Below are 13,512 nucleotides of genomic sequence, written 5' to 3'. Positions count from 1 at the left end.
TAGACGGACCTTTGTTGGCAAAGTAATGTCTCTGCTTTTGAATATGCTATCTAGGTTGGTCATAACTTTCCTTCCAAGGAGTAAGTGTCTTTTAATTTCATGGCTGCAGTCACCATCTGCAGTGATTTTGAAGTCCCCAAAAATAAAGTCTGACACTGTTTCCACTGTTTTCCCATCTATTTCCCATGAAGTGATGGGACCAGATGTCATGATCTTAGTTTTCTGAATGTTGAGCTTTAAGCCAACTTTTTCACTCTCCGCTTTCACTTTCATCAAGAGGCTTTTTAGTTCCTCTTCACTTTCTGCCATAAGGGTGGTGTCATCTGCATATCTGAGGTTGGAGTCAGTAGCACCTTCAAATCTCAGCTTTCTCATGGCTCTAGGAATCTGAGCAATCACTTAAACCTCTTCAGACCTTAGATCCTCATGTGTAACAACACTGCATCACATCCTTAGAGCCAGGACTGCCTGAGTTCCAATCCTGACTCTTCACAGACTAGCTGTGTGACCTCGGGCAGGTTACGCCCCTTCTCTGGGCCTCTGTTCCCTCACCTCTAAAATGAGGATGATATTAGTACCTATTTCATAGGGTTGTCCGTGAAAAGAGACAAGAACAGTGGCTGGTACAGAACAGGCATTCCATAAGCTGTTACAAATCTGCAATTTTGAAACCAGGCGTTTGGAAAACCAACTTTTTGTCTTTCCTTTACTTTTTGCATTTTTCTGCTTGGTACCAAAACTCTTCAGGCAGCAAGCCTCGCCTTAACTGACATAGGCATTTTATGGTCTTTTTTCCCTTCCCTGCTGATGTGAACATTTGGAGGTTTCACTGCAGCAATAGTAATGTGTTTGCTGATGGGGTGCTGCCCCATGCCATGGAAGGAATGCCATTAACATGTGAAATATGCCCTGAATCACCTTGCTAAACTCTGAACAGTTCTCAATTCTAAAATGCCCACTGCCATAAGCATTTAGATAAGGGACTGGAGAGCTATGTTATTATGGGGTTGTGGTCAGGATGAAGAGAGATAACACAAACCAAACCCTTGGCTTTAGAAGCAGCAGCCTCTCAGTCCCAGAGTGATACTGGGGGGTCCTCGGGTCTATACACAGGAACAGAGAAAGAAGGAAGCACTTTCTCCCAGGTGATCTCTCTTTTACTCTCCCACTGGCAGGCCAGCCAGGCCTCCAAACTCTCCCTTCTATCAGCTCAAATTTGGTTTATCAATTCAGGATTCGGCCAAAGCATCTTCTCTGTGAAATGGCCCTTTCTCTCCAAAATCCTAACAACCAAGTCAAGAAAGACCTGTGCAGGCAAGGGTGGCTGGGTTGTAACTCCACTCTATTTCTAGGTGGATGGCAGCTGAGAAAGCCTCAGGCAGTGTTAACCACGGTGGGGAAGGGTGGCCATCGATGCTAATGTTTGAACTGCAAGTGACAAGAGGGGCCAGGCAGCCCATCTTATACACTTGCACCCTCCCTGAACTGGGCATTAATTTGGTTTAATGACTAAACTAAGTATTTCTTAAGCGCAGCGGGAATTCCCAGGTGGCTCAGATGGTGAAGAATCTGCCTGCAATGTAGGAGATCCAGGTTCAATCCCTGGGTTAGGAAGATACCCTGGAGAAGGAAATGCTACCCACTCCAGTATTCTTGCCTGGAGAATTTCATGGACAGAGGATCCCATACAGTCCATGGGATCAAAAAGAGTCCGACACAACTGAACGACAAAGACTTTCACTTTCTTTAAGCCCAGTGAGCACACCTTATACTTGCTATTCTTCCTGTAAATGTTTGTTGTTTATCACTTTCATTCTCTGACAGAGGACGAGATGGTGGGATGGCAGAACTGACTCAATGGACATGAGTTTTAGCAAACTCCAGGAGACAGTGAAGGACAGGGAAGCCTGGTGTGCTGTGGTCCACGGGGTCTTAGTCAGAAAGGACTATACAACTGAACAAAAAATTGCTTTCATAGGAATATTCTCTCAGAATTTATCATGAACCTTGGATGCCCAACAAATGCTGCAGAATGGATACTGAATAATCTGTGAATGTTGGTCGATTAATTCACTAACTAGTTTTCCTCAGCATCTGTATTCCTACCTTGCCATGGGCATTGCCTATTTTGGCTTATTTATGCTAGCCTAGCCACCTAAGGCTTTGGAGAGTTATACAACTATTCTGATACCACTACGCCATTTCTAGAGTTTACATTTTGTTGACTCTAAAAAATATCTAGATCTAATTATAATATGTCTAATTAATTAGACATATTCTCACAGTTGTGAGTTCACCCAAAATACTTTGGAGAAACTTTCTAGAAAAATTCATAGAATCCTGAAATCTATAGGCTGGGAGCAAGTTAGACTCCAGACACCGATCCTGTTCAGGGATTCCAAACTCATGTCAGCTCTTGGCTTTAAAAAGCCCCTTGTTTTGTGTTCTTAGCTCAAATCCACACAGCCTGCGGCCAGGATTCTCCCTTTCCCCCAGCACTAGAGGAGCACGAGGAAGGATATCTCCTCGCTCCAGGTAGCTTTTTCAGTCCTCCGCAGGGCCTCCCTAAAGTTGAGCTTAAGGACATTCTTAAACTCAGCTTCACTTTGAAGACTATTCAGAATCACAGAGTGGGTGGGAGTGGCCTCAACGCTTTAAAGGGCTGCAAAATAAATCAAAGGATGGAAGGAGATCTGTGGAGCCAAGAATTCCTCCCCACCTGGCAGAAGCAAAGCTTTAACCGCGCGATCTAGGATGAAGAGTGGCGAGCGCAGCACATCCCAGCAGGTACCGGGACGATAGCGGGAGGGTGCGCGGGGGTCAGGAGGGCAGGTACCTTCTCTCCGCCGTGGGTTCGCGGCCCCGGGCCTGCGGGTGTCGGCTGCCTCGCAGCGCCGGGCCTTGGCGACTGGAGTTGAGGCCGGCAGGGGCGCGTGTCTCCTCGCGGCTCCGGTGCAGCGGCACCGATGTGCGCACGGCTGACACCACGTGGCCCGCGAAAGCGCGCGCTGGGGCTCCGGGCCGCGGTCCCCCGCGTGTGCGGTACGAGCTGGGCAGGCAGGGCCGGGTCTGCTCCATCACGCCGCCGCTGCAGCTGCGCGAGCAGGCGGACCAGGGGCCCCAGGAGCCCCACACGCCCGGGGCGCCGCCACCGCCGTCCTCCGGAGCGCCCTCGGCCACAGCCATCCGCTGCGGGACCTGTGGAGACAGAGGCCCGTTAGGGGACTGCAATACACGCTGCTGCTTAACCCGCATAGGCCGTGGATAACCGAAAAGGCTTATCCATTAGGCACAAGTTGGCACAGGGCCTGTGTTAAAATCTGAAAACAAGATAGAACCCAGCTTGGGTTATACTCGTCTTCATACAGATGAACTAATAAAATAGGATGAACATATGTCTATACACACACACACATACATACCTACATACATACATATATATATATATAAAGGAAGAGACATACAAAGGCACAACTGTATGTGTATACATATACATATTTTATATATATTTTATATTTATATAATTACTTTATATTTTGTGTATATATATATATATATATTTTTTTTTTTTTTTAATAAAGGAAGGGACACACAAAGGCACAAGTACATAGGGCTCACCTATGTGACCCTGGCTTTGGGGACCATGGCCTTGGAGAGCGCAATGCACTGCTCTCACATCTTAACTGAGGCTTACCCCACAGGTCCTTGGGGTCCAGGCTAGAAGGACAGGGCTTCCCTCAAGTTGGTGAGGAGGCCACAGCCCAGTGTCTCCATGCAGTAAAGGCAACGCAGTATCAGGGTTTAGAGGCCCTGCTCCAGAAGCAGATGCCCCTATCACACCCCTGCCACTTCTACCAGTGTGACCAGAAAGTTTCTGAAGCTCTCTGTGTCCTAAAGCGGGATGGTACCTACCTACCTCACAAGGCTCTAAGAAGATTTAAGTTAGGATATCTACACACACAGCAGAGAGCAGGCACTAAATACGTGCTTGGTAAAACCATAATGATCATCTTTTCTGCTTCCGTGGTGAATCAGGAGAGATTAAAAATGTCAGAAAGTTAAAGTTCTATCCTGAAGGTGATTCGACATTCCCATGCATTTAACTGGCCCTTTCACAGAGAGCTATCATGCCAAGCAGAGTGCTGAGCATGGGAACCCTTCTGTTCATGATGCAGACAGGCTCTGAGTACCAGATGTATACCAATGTTGAGCTAGGACCTGAGAACAAGGAGAGAAGCACCCCAGGTTGCACAAATGGACTGGACCTAGCAGCAAAGAGCTTTATGCAGCTAAGACAAGACTAGAGGAGTCTCCCGGGGAACCGGCTGCCTGGCTGGGTAGGGTATGGGTTGAGAAGTCCTCAGAGGAGGAATCACGGTAAAATAGCTATAATTATTCTGGTATCCACTTGGTGCCAGATAGCACATGTAATTTCTAGTCCTCTCGGCAGCCCTGGTTACAAACATTCTCGCCTTTCAGAGATGAAGTTTCCCACCCAAGGATCAGAGCCTGTGGCCTGCCTTGGTCATGTGGTTGCAGCAGAGGTTGGACTCGAGTCTCCTCAGCCCCCAAAATAGGCAGTTCCAGCACTGCCTGCTCTCTCTCCAGCAAACTGCTCTTGAGCTTCTGGATCATTCCCCTGGAATGTCCTTCATACCCTTGGGACACCGAGTAACACTATGTGAAAGTCACTCAGTCGTGTCCAACTCTTTGCAACCCCATGGACTGACTGTACAGTCCATGGAATTCTCCAGGCCAGAATACTGGAGTGGGAAGCTGTTCCATTCTCCAGGGGATCTACCCAACCCAGGGATCGAACCCAGGTCTCCCGCATTGCGGGTGGATTCTTTACCAGCTGAGCCACAAGGGAAGCCCAAGAATACTGAAGTGGGTAGCCTATCCCTTCTCCAGCAGATCTTCCTGACCCAGGAATTGAACCGGGGTCTCCTGCATTGCAGGCAGATTCTTTACCACTGAGCCACCACAGAAGCCCTGAGCAACACTTTGACTTTCCTTGAAAGGAGGGTTTTTCAGTGAACCTCAGGCTTCTATATGACATGCATAAATGCCTCCAGATTACCTCAGCTTTTTTTTTTTTTAAGATATTGGTTTTAGGTAGCATTGTTTACCCAAAACTCCAAGAGTTTGAAGACCTTTCACAGTTATACTCCTCTATCCCCAGGATACCTCTGAGAGGTGAGAAGGTACAGGGACTGTCTTCCCCTTTGTGTGGAACAAACCCAGTAAGGTTGAACTCCTTCACAGCACCTGGAGACACGGAGCCAAGACTACCTCAGAGGGTGGTGTGAGGACTCTTTGAGGAAACCCACCCAAGTGCTTAAGGCGAGTGCTCAGGGAGTGAGTGTAAGCCACTGCTGCAGCACACTGTGGTCATTAAAAGCCCTCCAGATCTCAGCTGTGGGGTAGAGTCCTGGCACTCAGTTACCCTGAAACCATGGGGCTTGTTCAGCTGAGGCCTCCTTCCTTCAACTACAGCCTTCCTAGGTGGTGCAGTGGTAAGGAATCCACCCGCAATGGGCGGGAGACCCGAGTTTGATCTTCCCTCCATGGGAAACTACCCTGGAGGAGGAAATAGCAACTCACTCCAGTATCCCTGGGAAATCCCATGGACCGAGGAGCCTGGCGGGCTATGGTCCATGGGGTCACAAAGAGTCGGACACAGCTGAGTGGCCGAGCACTGTCATTGTCACTCAACTACATTCCAGGGCACAGAGGGGTCTCTGGATGACCTTGAGAGTTTAAACTGGGTCCCTGAAGGTTCAGAGAGTGACTAAGGCAGGATGAGTGAGAGGGCTGAGCAGCTCAGCAAAGAACCATCTAATCAGAGGTTTAAGCCCAGAGCTGGATGTCAGCCTGCCAGTCCATGGGCACCATGTTCAGAGAGCTGCGGTGAGAGGTCAGAGGTCATGGGGATGGAGCCAGCAGGAGACATGGTTAGAGCAAGGTCAGGACAGAAGGTTCTGTGACTGAAGGGCTGCAGTTTCCTAATCACCAGATGTGAACAGAAGACGGGGATGGCCACACGAGTGGCAAATACGGTCAACGCATCAGTCCTAAACTGGGGACCCAGGAGAGAAGGCTTTTCTCTTATTTGTAAATACAAAACACAGCAAACGGAAAACAAGCTTTTGTTCTTTCTTCTCCTCCCTGACATATCCTGATTTATTAATAAACTGATGATGGATTCACTGGGTGATTATAAAAAACAAGTGTCGAATCAGGTTGCAGTCTTGATATATAAAGTAATCCCTAGAGTATGTGGGGCAGTTTGAATGGTGGCTTTCCCCAAAAGATATGTGCATGCCCTAACCCTGAGAACTTGTAAATGTGACCTTATTTGGAAAAGGGGTCAATGTAGATGTAATTAAGGATCTTGAGATGAGATCATCCTCTTCTGGGGGGGTGGAGGGGGCCCTAAATCCAATAACAAGTGTCCTTAGAAGACAGAGGAGAAGGCCACGTGACCATAGAAGCAGAGACTGTGTTGAGTAGCCATAGGCCAGGAGCTGAAAGAAGTAAGAATTCACCCCTAGCTACTAGAAGAAGCACAGCCCTGAAAATACCTTGATTTCAATGTTTGGCCTCCAGAATTGTGAGGGAATAAGTTTCTGTTGCTTTAAGCCATTAAATTTCTGGTTATTTATTACAATGGCCATAGGAAATTAACACAGTCTGCTGGTCCTTCCAGGGCAAGGAAGAAAGCATACAGACATTTGTGGGGCTCCTTCTCTATGCTGAGCACTGTGCAGACAGCTCACAAGCATGGGGACAGGCTGTATGGTACTGGCACCACTAACCCCAGGTCACACTTTAAAGGGGCCCTGAGCCACTCTGGGAGATTGATTGTTTTGTCTCTTTTACAGGAACAAACTGAGGCTCAGAGAAGCTGTATGATTCGCCCATAGTCTCTGGCTAGTGAGGGGCACAGACAGGACTAAAATTGAGGTCTCCTGACCCCTCCTCTGGGCTTCCCTGGTGGCTCAGTGGTAAAGAATCCATCTGTTGATGCAGAAGACTCAGGTTGGGTTGGAAAGATACCTTGGAGGAGGGCATGGCAACACACCCCAGTATTCTTGCCTGGAAATTCCCACAAATAGAGGAGCCTGGCGAGCTACAGTCCATGGGGTCACAAAGAGTTAGACATGACTGAGCAACTGAGGCACACACATGACTCCTACTCTAGCACTTTGTTTTCATGCAGCATGTTGCCTTCCTGTCTGTGCTTTTAGTGGAAAACAGAAGAGTAAAATGAATAGAAATAAATCCACTTTGATTGTCCTAGTAGAAAGATAATAGGGATAATCAAACAGAGGAAGTATATTTCTGGCACATTTGGGGACTTCAGTTACCCATCACTTCCTGATTTATCATGAACACAGATAACTAAGGCATTGTCTATAATGTCTAGCTTAGACATGCAGCTAAAAATCCACTTCCTAGAACTAATCCCACCCTTAACTTAGTTTCCTATTGCCCAACTGGGCAGGGTCCCTGGGGAAAGAAAACATGAAACCACATTCCATCCTCTTCTATTCATAAGAATTCTCTAATTTATAAAGTTGAATTATGGTGAGTGACTTGAAATTCCATCTCAGTCCCCATGGTGAGAATCTGACCACAAGCTCCAGAATTGTATTTTTATAGTACACAGCCAGAAACAAAGGGGGAAACAAAGAAACAGAAAGGAAAGAAGGAGGGGAAATGCAGAGAAAGAAAGAAATATCAAAGAAAAAAATAAAGGGAGGAGAGCTTTGGATATCAGCCTCCTAGTTCCATCAGCCTCCCATCTGCCCTATGCTCCTTCCCAGTCCTCCTGAGGACCCTCCTCTCTCCTTCTTTTCTGATGATCAAGGAGTTTTCTGTGAGGCAGGATGGGGAAAATTCCAAGTGTTCTCAGACACACTATTCCTAAAATTAGGACTAACCCACAGGACCTTGGTTAGTCAGTGACAAACAGCTAAACCAAAGAATAAATCATAATGAGAGATAAAAACAATAGAAGCTCAAAGCTCTGTCAACTGCTAGCCCATTGTCCCTTCCCCAAGATACACACGACATAGCAAGACTGAAGAAGAAAACATGAGGTGCTTCTCAAATGACCCCAAACCACTGATTTCTCTCACTCATTAAGAGTTTTAACAAATCAGTAAGAAAAAAAAACCCAACGGAAGTAGGTTTAAAGGGCATGAATGGGCAGTTACAGACATTTCGTAAGTTCATGTCTTAAAGCCCTAACCCCAGTGTGATGGTATTTGGACATGGCACCTTTGGGAGTTAATTAGGTTTTGATGATGTCACGTGATGGGACCTCTCCCCTCATGGGATTGTTGTTGTTCGTGTCCTACTCTTTGCAACCCCATGGTCATATACCAAGCTTGCAGCACACCAAGCTTCCCTGTCCTTCACCATCTCCCAGAGTTTGCTCAAACTCATGTCCATTGAGTCAGTGATGCCATCCAACAAGCTCACTCTCTATCACCCCCTTCTCCTGTCCTCAGTCTTTCCCAGCATCAGGGTCTTTTCCAATGAGTCTGCTCTTCATGTCAGGTGGCCAAAGGATTTGAGCTTCAGCTTCAGCATCAGTCCTTCCAATGAATGTTCGGTGTTGATTTCCTTTAGCATTAACTGGATTAGTATCCTTATCAGAAGAGGAAGAAAAACCAGCACTTTCTGTCTTTCTCTCTGCCATCTAAGGATATAGTGAGAAGCCAGCTGTCTCCAAGCCAGGAAAAGAGTGTTCACTGGAGCATCAAATCTGCCAGTGCCTTGATTGTGGACTTTCCCCAGCCTCCAGAACCATGATAAATAAATTCCTGTTGTTTAAGCCACCCTGTCAATGATATTTTGTTTTAGCAGCCCAAGCTGACTAGTATGGCAGAGAAATACAACATATATATGAAAACTGTGTAATGTTCCATGTAATCAAATAAGTGCAAATGAAAACAACAGAATTCCACTTACCCCCATTAGACTGGCAAAGATTATAAAGTTTGACAATATCAATACGGCAAGAATGTTCACTGTTGATGGGAGTCTAAACTGAGGCAGTTCTTAATAGGGAACTTTGCAGTACCTACCAAATTTTAAATGCACAAACCCTTGAGCCCAGCAGCTCTACTTTCAGTAGTTCATCCTTTAGATACACTCAAAATTAGTGCATAACGTTGTATATAGAAAAACTTTTATTGCCATACTTTTCGTGAGAACAAAACCAAAAACTCTGGAAACAACCTGAATATCCATGAAAAGGAGCTTGGTTAAATCCTCTCAAATCTAATCCATTCAAGCAATGGAATACAACTCATCTGTTAGAATGAGGTAGATATATATATCTGTTAAACTGGACAACTCTCCGTAATATATTAATTAGTAAAAAAAAAAAAAAAACAAGAAATAGAACAGTATGTGGAAAATAAACCTATTTATAGATATCATCAACTGTTGTTGTTATTAGGTTGCTAAGTCGTGTCTGACTCTTTTATGACCCCATGGTGGGTAGCCCACCAGGCTCCTCTGGACTATAGCCCACCAAACTCCTCTGACCATGGGATTCTCCAGGCAAGAATACTGGAATGGGTTGCCATGCCCTCCTCCAGGGGATCTTCCCAACCCAGGGATTGAATCCACATCTCTCATTTCTCCTGCATTGGCAGGTGGGTTCTTTACCACTAGCACCACCTGGGAAGCCCATAATATTTATATTATACAACTACTTATATATCATTTACATTGTATGAGGTATTATAAGTAATCCAGAGATTATTTAAAGTTTCTGGGAAGAGGCACATAGGTTATACACAATACCATACCATCTTATATAAATAAGAGACTTGAGCATCCGCAGACTTTGGTATCCTTGGGGGTCCTGGAACCCACATTCCTCATATCCAAGGATTGACTATAATGTAGATCTGACAGTGTCATTGGGTAATGAAATAAAAGAATGAAGAATAGCCGCAAACACGCTAGCAGTCACCAAGCAGGAGCACAAGAGAGCTCCACTTCATCCCTCCACCGGAAGAACTTAAACCATTTGACACGACTTTTATAATGTGTAAGAAGCAGATCCAGCTGTCAAATCAAATTGGTGCTCCTTCCATTCCACTGGAGGTTTTCGAGAATGGGGGAGGGTAGATGTAGCCGCAAGATAAGAGAATTGAAAGAGAAGATTTTTCAAAGTACACATACAATGCCATGCCTTTTCCCCAGAGGTTATGATATGTCTTGCCTGGGGTGAGGCTAGGATCCAAGGAGATGTACACTTTGGATAAAATCCTCCAGTCTTCTAATAGTCCCCTTCCTCATATAAAAAACAACTGCTTGGGACTTCCCTGGTGGTCCAGTGTTTAAGAATCTGCCTGCCAATGCAGGGGGCACAGGTTCAGTCCCTGGTCTGGGAAGATTCTACATGCCGAGGAGCAACTAAGCCTGTGTGCCACAACTACGGAGCCCGCTCGCCCTTGGGGCCGTGCTCTGCAACAAAAGAAGCTACCACCATAACAATCTCGTGCACCACAGCTAGAGAAAGCCCACACACAGCAGCCAAGATCCAGGGCTATCAAATTAATTAGTTAATTTTTAAAAAACTGCTTGTTATTACAGGATTTTTCTAAATAGTCACTGTTGGGCATGAGCCAGGGAGCAGAAAAAATGGAAGGCATTCAGAGAAGGAGGAGAATCAAGGTAGTCACATCCCTATTTTAACTTGACTTGTGCAAAAGAAGGGGTGGCAGTAGGGGGATTGCTGCTGCTGCTGCTGCTGCTGCTGCTAAGTTGCTTCAGTCGTGTCCGACTCTGTGTGACCCCATAGATGGCAGCCCACCAGGCTCCGCCGTCCCTGGGATTCTCCAGGCAAGAACACTGGAGTGGGTTGCCATTTCCTTCTCCAATGCATGAAAGTGAAAAGTGAAAGTGAAGTCGCTCAGTCGTGTCTGACCTCATGGACTGTAGCCTACCAGGCTCCTCCATCCATGGAATTCTCCAGGCAAGAGTACTGGAGTGGGGTGCCATTGCCTTCTCCAAGTAGGGGGATTAAAACCCCACAAAGGTTTTGGTTTGGATCTGGATGCTGTAATGAACAACACTTTGGGATCTGTTGTATGGAAGTTACAGTTGGGGAGGGATGTTTGTGTAAATGGATACTGATGGTAGGATGTATGCATAGGGCAGCCTGGCAGTCATTACCTTTTCTCTGGGTCCTTTAGGAAATCCCCCTTCACGCTGGATGAAGTATAATAGGAATGTATTCAGGGACCCTGACAGCTGAAGCCAAGGTAAGCAGTGTGAGCCAACTGAACAATCCCTGGAATCTGAAATCTCCAGTAAAGTGGCCAAAAGACCACAGACAGCTTTGGGTCCTTCATCCTGATCCCATCGCTTATGCTCTGAGACTATTCCTATTGCTCTCTGGAGTGCCTCAGTGCCTATCTGCTTCCTAGGCTGGTTACAGTGAGTTCCCCAATGCTTATGTTAGTTTCTGTGGCTTGCAGTTAAGAATCCTAAATGATATCTGTGTGTGTTTAGTTGCTTAGTCATGTCCGATTCTTTGCGACCTCATGGACTGTAGCCTGCCAGGCTCCTCTGTCCATGGGGTTTCTCCAGGCAAGAATATTGGAGTGGGTTGCCATGCCCTCCTCAAGGGGATCTTCCCAACTCAGGGATCGAAACCAGGTCTCCTGCATTGCAGGTGGATTCTTTACCATCTGAGCCACCAGGGAAGCCCAAATGATATCTAAATGATTGAAAATAAGATCATATGTGGCAACCAAGATAAGATGAAAAAGTTGGGTCTGCCTTTGGCATACGACTTGGAGAGAAAGCAATGACTGGGATGACCAAAGGTGGTCCTGACTTGGCAGAAGCCTCAGGATTAAAGGAGTCCAGGGCTGGAGGCTTCACATGGAGACAACAGTTGATCACGGTAAGTGTAACCAGAGAACCGAGGCCACCACGGAATAGGAGGCACTAAGTGAATGGGAGGTTCACAGGGACAGATAGCAAGTGAGCTTAGAAAAGAGTTGGAGAAGCAACAACCTGAATGGGGTGGCAATGTTTTATTTCATCATCATCTTTTTAAGGTGGATGAACGTATTTGACTAAAATAGGATGGTCAAATAAACTGGGGCTTCATGACTCAATGAAATATCATCATCATGAATAATAGAGAGCCATGCGAAAAGAGTCCTGTAATATAATACTAAGTGGAAAATGCCAAATACAAACTTGTAACTATACTGAGATTATAAAAATGTAAAGATTCTGTAGGCATACGAACAAAGCCTGGAAGGGGACATGGAAAAATGAAAACATACGATTTGTTACTTAAGCTGGACCCAGGGTAAGTTTTCTTGTAATTTAAAAAAGTGCAGTCATGGTTATAATATTCCTTGCTCAATAAATAAAAATAAATAGATTAAATGCAGAAAGATTCAGAACAGACCGCTGGGGGATGGGGAGAGGTATGGAATAAACCAAGTGTTGGTGGAAGTCCTCCTCACAGAAAGCCCTGGGAATTTCTCGTTGCCACCAGTAGATCCATAAGCAGGAACAGTTCTGAATGTTTTCAATGTATTTGGTTTCGGTACTAATGTGAAATCATGTAAGATTTCACTGGTTTCTAATTTTCTTTCTACAAAATTAAACCCACCATCTGTTCTTCATAGAAAGGGAGTCCCATGCAAAGTCTGACATTCTAAAGTCTTGTTCTAGAAGAAACTGGAAAATAAGCCTTTGGTTTTAGCCACATAACCAAATCAACACCCTAAAGCAAACATGACAAAAACACATCTTGGAGTTTCATCCCAGCAAGCAAAGCCTTGGGACTCTGATAGCACACAGAAGCAGGCATGTCGAGCTGGCACCCCAGCTAGGGTATTTGTTACCTGCGCAGGAGTACTGGGAGGTGGGGCACCTTGATGAAGAAGCTCCAAACTCAAACCAGATGTAAATGAAAGACCTCCATGATGGTTTTCTCAGAGACACAAATTCAGCCTGATATTTTAACCAGCTATCTTGACTCTGCTACAGCACAGACTGCAAAAGCCCCTACTCTTACCTTTCAGCATAATGTCAAGGCCAGCAGCTGCAAAATGAATGTAAGAATCTCACAAAAATGGGAGACTGGAGTAAAACACGCTCAACCTTGATCATCACCTCAAAAGTTTATACATAAGAGAGCTCTACAAATTCATTTTAAAAGGATGCATTTGCACAAAACCATAATAAAGGGGGAGGAGTGTGTGGAAGCCAAGGGAGAGAGAGGGGGAGATGTGTGGAAAGAGGAATACCAAGCCTCAGCTAAAGCATGAACCATGCAGAGGAAAACTCATTGACAGGGAGCCACCCAAAAGCTAAGTAAGTATGAGTTTTGTTGCCCTGCAAATTCAAGTCTATCTGCCAGGCCCTTGGGCCCTCTCTTAACAACTGTGTTCACTGAGTTGACGAATCCTGACAGTAAATGATCTTAAATTCATCAAACTCCATCATATCCAT

At 45.7% G+C, this 13,512-nt stretch overlaps 1 protein-coding gene across 3 annotated transcripts in view; it reads right to left on the bottom strand.

Moving 5' to 3' along the window:
• Positions 1–13,512, bottom strand: part of THSD4 (thrombospondin type 1 domain containing 4) — a 677,746-nt gene that overhangs the window by 571,183 nt on the left and 93,051 nt on the right. For all 3 annotated transcript variants that reach the window (XM_059890602.1, XM_059890601.1, XM_059890603.1), the window contains exon 4: positions 2,837–3,198. In XM_059890602.1, coding sequence (XP_059746585.1) covers positions 2,837–3,198 — 362 coding nt within the window. The remainder of the gene's footprint in view (positions 1–2,836; positions 3,199–13,512) is intronic.

The sequence above is a fragment of the Bos taurus genome, chromosome 10 (assembly GCF_002263795.3).
Source record: "Bos taurus isolate L1 Dominette 01449 registration number 42190680 breed Hereford chromosome 10, ARS-UCD2.0, whole genome shotgun sequence".
Lineage (NCBI taxonomy): Eukaryota > Metazoa > Chordata > Mammalia > Artiodactyla > Bovidae > Bos > Bos taurus.
The sequence above is the reverse complement of the archived record's forward strand: the minus strand, read 5'-3'. Positions and strand labels throughout refer to the sequence as shown.